Here is a 7,047-nt window from a genome sequence, read left to right on the forward strand (position 1 = left end):
TTTTACACATTATAAGCTTATTGCAAATCATTTTAAATATGCTAGTATTCTTGTAAAGGACAAAACCCTGATAATAACATCCAACTTACAGGCATTCGAAAAATGAATAATAAAAAGTATATTTAATTTAATTTTTATAACTTATATAATTTTTATCAATGTCTCAAAACCTTACATTTTTCGATCCAATAAGCTCTTAGTCTCTCTGAAACAATGAAAAAATAACTCAAATAATTGTTTTCCTTGTGTAATAATTGTATTATAAAAATGTATTTCAATCTCACTTCTATAATTTATATACGTTTTATTAACGTCTTAAAGACTTACCCATTATGTCTTGCAGTTCCTCTTCTGTTGGCCCCCGTGTAATATCTAAAACAACGAAAAAATAATTGAAATACATGTTTCCCTATTTCATTATTATTTAAAAATATATATATATACTTCTAACCTTCAGTTAGTTCTTAACTAATTTTATAACATTGCCAATATAAATGGTGGAATTATTTTTATATTCAATAATTTAATGCATTTGTAGCATTTCATACACATTTTAAGTTTTCTCAAAAATAATTGTACAGACATTTTAACTTACAGTCATTTTAAACCCGTTTAATACGAATATATACTTAATTTCACTTTTATAGCTTATATAAAATATGCCAAAGCCTCAAAGACTTACCTTCTTCTTGCTGGTCATCTGAAATATTGAAAAAAAACCACTTATATAATCCATTTGTAGCATTTCACACACATTTTAAGATTTCTCACAAATATTTGTAAAGTCAGTTTAACTTAGTCGTTTGAAAACCGTATAATACTAAATATACATATATATATATATATATATATATATATTTATTCAATATTACTTTTATAGCTTATATAACTTATATCAAAGTATCGAAGACTTACCAGGTTTTTCCGGTATCTCTGAAATACCAAAAAAAAATTACTTAAATATATATATATATATATATATTCTTAATCCCAATGCAATATTTATAAATTATATATATGGGGCATTCTGAGGCAAACTAAGCTGTCATTGGCCTGACCTCCTCAAATTTTTTTTTTTACATTTTTTAGTCTAATATTAAATTTTATTTATTTGAAATTTTTATCACTAATTTTTGCCCCAAAAATAGAGGTTTTTTAAGTTATGATTTAAAAAAAAATGCATATATACTTTTACCTAACCTTTAGTTGGTTCTTAACTAATTGTATATAATTGCCAATATACATGGTGAAGTTATTCTTATATTCAATAATTTAATGCATTTATAGCAATTTATACACTTTTTAAGCTTTATCAAAAAATAATTGTACAGATAGTTTAACTTACAGTCATTTGAAACCCGTTTAATACGAATATATACTGAATTTCACTTTAATCAATTATATAAGTTATATTAAAGTCTCGAAGACTTACCAAGTTCATCCGGTACCCCTGAAATATCGAAAAAAATGACTTAAATATATATATTTTTTTATCCCAATGCAATATTTATAAATTATATATATGGGGCATTCTGAGGCAAACTAAGCTGTCATCGGCCTGACCTCCTCAATTTTGTTTTTTAACTTCTTTTAGTCTAATGTTAAACTTCATTTGTTTGAAATTTTCATCACTAATTTTTGGCTCAAAAATAGAGGTTTTTAAAGTTGTTAAAAAAAAAAATCGATTTCGACCCGTTTTAATTGTTTGAAGAATCTTGGCATTAGAACAACATCAACTGTGTCTTATTTAAAAGCCGGTTTCCCTACAGATGAGTTTGCCCATATTTTAAGTTTCCGCAGACAACTTTTCATAAACCCAGATGATGTTCACAAACTTCCAAATTCCATTACAGTAGATTATGAAAATACTACTTTTCGCATATTTATTACAGACGATAAAGTTGTCTGTTTTCTCTGCAAACAAATCGGGCATTTTTCTTCCTCATGTAAAAACACAACAGATATCTCAATGGACACCTCATCTTACGGTAACATCAATCCCCCAACATCACCTATATTCACTGAAAATATAAGTACAAGTACTGATAAAACACAAAATATCATAAACATCAATGAAAATACGACCAAACACACGAACATAACCCACCAACCAGTGACATCAGATTTTAAACCTAAAGAACAAACCGAAGCTCTTAAAAGACCCCCCCATCCTCTAACACTTCTTCATCACCCACTCAGCTCAAAAAAACAACAATCTTAATATCTGATGAAATCCCAGCCGAAAAAGATTCAAAACACACACCAAAAAAAGCTAAAGTACGGTCCCGATCAAACTCGTCTACTAGAATTATTGACAATCTGGACAGCCTATTAGCCCCGGCACAGGAGGTCATATCCAATCTCGACGAAACATACGCTAACTACAATCAACTTAAGTACATTATCGAAAACTCACAAGACAAAAACATACACATTCAAGATATTTGTAAACAAACAGGCACTGATGTACAAAAACTCTCCAAAACAGTTGACATCATTCGCCCAACATTATTGGATAGAAAAATCAAAACAAAAATTACAAAGCTTGCCAACATCCTGTTTCAAATGATACCACAAAACTCCTAGTTTACTCTAAAGAAACATACAGTTTATTTTAATAATTACTTATAACTACATATTTACATATTAATGATTAACACACAACTCAACAACTCCTTAAATATTATTCAGTGGAATATAAACAGTTTTTACAAAAAAATAGATGACCTTAAAATTATAATTCAAGAACACAACCCTATAGCCATATGCCTTCAGGAAACTAACTTAAAAGACTAACATCAACCTTCACTTAAATGTTTCTCATTATTCAAGAAAAATCGCACTGAATACTTAAGAGCTAGTGGTGGAGTTGCTATATTGGTCAACTCATCTGTCCCGCGCGAAGAAATTACATTACACACGAACTTGGAGGCAATCGCCGTTACTATCACTTTGGAGACAAAAATCACACTCTGTAATATATATCTCCCCAACCAGACTCAATTCAACAATCTAGATATTGAAAACATCATAAAACAATTACCTTCACCCTTCATTTTCCTTGGAGATTTCAATAGTCACAACACCATCTGGGGCTCAAATAACACCGATAGAGGAAGCACAATAGAAAAGCTTCTTCATCTGGACAATATCATATTACTCAACAACGGTGATCCCACTCGATTAAACCCTTCAAACGGACAATTCTCTGCCATAGATCTATCTTTTTCATCTCCGACATTATCACAAAGTATCACCTGGCAAGTACTACCTGAACTCTATAATAACGACCACATCCCTATCAAAATTGTATTAGCTTCACAAAAAGTAATTTCCGACCGTAAATATAACAGATGGAATCTAAAAAATCCTATTTGGAATGATTTTCCAAGTTCTCTAGAAAAAGAAGTTAATGAAATAAAACACTTTCTAAATTTGAGTGACATAAATGTAATTGTTTCTAAGTTTAGTGATATAATCATACAGACCGCTGAACGTACTATAGGAAGAACAGCCATTTCATCCCACAAACAAAAAGTCCCTTGGTGGAACCAAGAGATTAAAAAATGTATTAAAGATAAAAACAGAGCACTCAAACAATTCCAAAACTCTAAAACAACTACAGACTACATACAATTAAAAAAACTTAGAGCTAAAACAAGGTTCCTAGTTAAAATAAGTAAAGCCGATAGCTGGTCTAATTTCACCTCCGACCTAGGTTCAGAAATCGACAGCCATTTTATGTGGAATAAAATACGCTCCCTTCAAGGAAAAAAAATAAACACAAATATATTCCTTTCTGACGACACTAATTTAACTACCGATCCAACAATTATTGCAAACGAATTAGCCAAATACTTTGAAGAAAACACTAGTAACAACAACTACAATCCAGAATTTCTAAAAAACAACAAAACAATAGACGCATCCCCACCTGTTTCACCCATAAACATTAACGCAGAATATCAAACTTATCTAAACAGTCCTATTACCCTGAACGAATACTTTTTTTTTTTGTTTTTCAATCCGAAGATTGGTTTTTAACAAATGTTTTACAATAAATGGCTTCTCCATTTTTCTCTATCATTTGCCATATTCTTAAGTTCCCTGTAGGAAGTGACTCCTCCATCCTGCATTATTTGGCTAATGTATCTCGTCCTAGGTCTTCCTCTTGATCTTGTACCCTCTATCATTCCTTCAATTATTAAACTATGCAATTCATCTCCATGTCTCAACGTGTGTCCTATCATCTGCCATCTCCTTCTCTTTATAATGTCTATAAATGTTCGTTTTTCATCTATTGTCCTCAGGATGTCTTCATTTGATCTTCTATCAGTCCAGCTTATTCTCTGCATCTTTCTCCAACACCACATCTCCAGAGCTTCTAACATATCTTTTTCTTTCTTATTAATTGTCCAGGTCTCACTTCCGTATAATGCCACACTCCAGACGTATGTTTTTATGAGCCGTTTCTTCGTTACTATGTTCATATTTTTTGATGTTAGTATTTTTTTCTTTTTAAGGAATGTATTCTTTGCTTGACCTATCCTGCTTCTAATTTCCTTGGTTGATTTCCCGTCGTCTGTTATAATGCTGCCTAAGTATTTGAAATAGTCTACTTGGATAATTTCTTTGTTTTCTAATGTTATATTTATAGATGGTATGTTTTTCTTGTAGCATACTAGGGCTTTGGTCTTGGCTGCATTTATTTTCAGACTATATTCTTTGAACGTAATATTCATTACATTTAACGCTGCTTGTAAGTCTTCCTCAGATGTTGCAAGAACGACTATATCATCAGCGAAGCGAAGCATTGTTATTAGTACCCCTCCTATTTTTACTCCAATTCCTTTTTGTTCTAACCAAAGCTTTATGACATTTATTGCTTTTTCAATAAATACATTGAACAATGCAGGTGAAAGTGGGCACCCTTGTCTCACACCTTTTTGGATTCTGGCAGTCACTGTTGTTGTATTAATATTAATAATGGTTTCTTGTTCTTTATACATTTTATAGAGAATACGTCTGTCTTTAAAATCTATCTCTGTTTCTTCCAAAATTTTAAAGAGACTTGTCCATTTTAAGCTATCAAATGCTTTTTCTAGGTCTACAAAAGCCATATAAGTGATTTTTTGTCTCTCAATTTGCTTTTCAATTATTACTCTCAGACCTAAAATAGCCTCCCTGGTTCCTTTGTTCTTCCGGAAACCATATTGATCGTTTGCTAATCTAGCTTCTATCCTCTTACTTATCCTTTTACTTACAATTATTGCTAGTAATTTAGCCGCATGCGATATCAAGCTTAAGGTCCTAAAATTTTCGCACTGGTTGGCTCTAGGTTTTTTTGGTAGGATAACTAATCTACTACATCCAAAATCTCTCGGAATTTTCCCAGTCTCGTATATTTGACATAACAGTTCGTACAGAGCGTTCTTTATTTCATCCCCTGTCTGCTGTAGGAGTTCTGTGTTTAATTCGTCTGGGCCTGGTGCTTTATTTTTCTTCATTGTTTGAAGTGCGTCTTCAAACTCTGATTTTAGAATCCTTGTATCTGCATTTGAATCAAAGTCGCCGTCGGTTGGGGTTTCAACGAGTAAGTCGGTGTTTATTTCTTCTCCATATAGTTCTTCTACGTATTCTTTCCATCTATTCGCTATCGCTATTTCATCTATAAGTAAATTTCCCTCTTTATCCTTTACGTGTGTGCATTGTGACTTTTTTTCATTGAAGTATCGTTTAATGAGTTTATATGCCTTATCCTGTTGATTGTATTTCATCATATTGTCTATTTCTTCACAATTCTTTTCAATCCACATCTCTTTGGCTTTTTTTGCTTCACGGTTTATTTTATTTCTTAACGTCTTATATTGTCTTTTACTTTCTTCATCTGTTTTGTTTTTAAGCAATCTTCTTCTTTCTATATCTTGAACTATTTCCATTGTTATCCATTCGCGTTTCGGTGCTGGTTTTTCCCTAGTTAATATTTCTTCTGCAGACTGGACAATAGATTCTTTTATGCGACGCCATCCATGCTCTATATTATTACAATCATCTATCCTCGGCTTACTTTTGGTTTCAAGTTTTTCTTTGCATTTCTTTTCGAACAGTTTTCTTATTTCTGGTTGCTTTAGTTGACACAAATTCCATTTATGTCCTTTATTTTTTGGTTTTTCTAACTTCTTGAATTTCAATATGGACTTGATCATTACCAGGTTGTGGTCACTGTCAATATCAGCTCCTGGGTAGGATTTACTCGATTTGATCTGGTTTTTGTACCTATTCTTTACCATGATGTAGTCTAATTGGTATCTGTTAATATCACCTGGCATTTTATACGTATAGCGTCTTCTTTTATGATTCATGAATAAAGTATTGGTTATAACTAAATCATGTTGTCTGCAGAATTCGACAAGACGGTCACCTCTTTCATTCCTTGTTCCGAGTCCGTATTTACCAACTTCTCTGCCGTCTGTATTTTCACCCACAATCGCATTCCAATCCCCCATGATAATTAAATTTTCCTTACTATTTGTGAGATTAATGAACGAATACTACAATGCCCTAAAAAATTGCAAGAGCAAAAGCCCAGGACCAGATGATATCCCCTTCATATTTATACACAACTTCCCCTCTAACGCTACACAATATCTATTAGAAATCTTTAATTACATTTGGAAAAGCAATTCATTTCCCAGCGCATGGCGCCACAGCATAATCATCCCTCTAAGCAAACCGGGCAAAGATAAATTTAAACCGGAAGGTTACCGTCCAATATCCCTCCTAAATACTATGGGAAAGTTACTTGAAAAAATAATTAATAGCAGACTAACATGGTACTTAAACAAAATAAACTACCTCACAGCACATCAATATGGTTTTAGAAAATATAGAAGCACACACCATTGCCTTTCCAAAATCCACGCCGAAATACAAAGTGCCTTCGAAGGAAAGCAATCAGTAGGCATGATATGTCTAGATATATCCAAGGCATACGATAGCACATGGCGCCCACATATCATCCATAAACTAAATCACTTATTAAGCTCT

At 32.3% G+C, this 7,047-nt stretch overlaps 1 protein-coding gene across 1 annotated transcript; it reads right to left on the reverse strand.

Moving 5' to 3' along the window:
* Positions 1–4,052: 4,052 nt before the first annotated feature.
* Positions 4,053–6,506, reverse strand: LOC126833839 (uncharacterized). Its single transcript, XM_050565401.1, has 2 exons — positions 5,072–6,506; positions 4,053–4,723 (listed from the first exon to the last, which is right to left on the reverse strand). Exons 1-2 carry the CDS (start codon positions 6,504–6,506, stop codon positions 4,053–4,055), a joined length of 2,106 nt encoding a protein of 701 aa, XP_050421358.1.
* Positions 6,507–7,047: the final 541 nt, after the last annotated feature.

This window comes from Adelges cooleyi, unplaced genomic scaffold (genome assembly GCF_023614345.1).
Source record: "Adelges cooleyi isolate 19-005CV unplaced genomic scaffold, UGA_ACOO_1.1 ACOO_flye_CR_arks_rails_tigmint_CR_PRNA_2, whole genome shotgun sequence".
Lineage (NCBI taxonomy): Eukaryota > Metazoa > Arthropoda > Insecta > Hemiptera > Adelgidae > Adelges > Adelges cooleyi.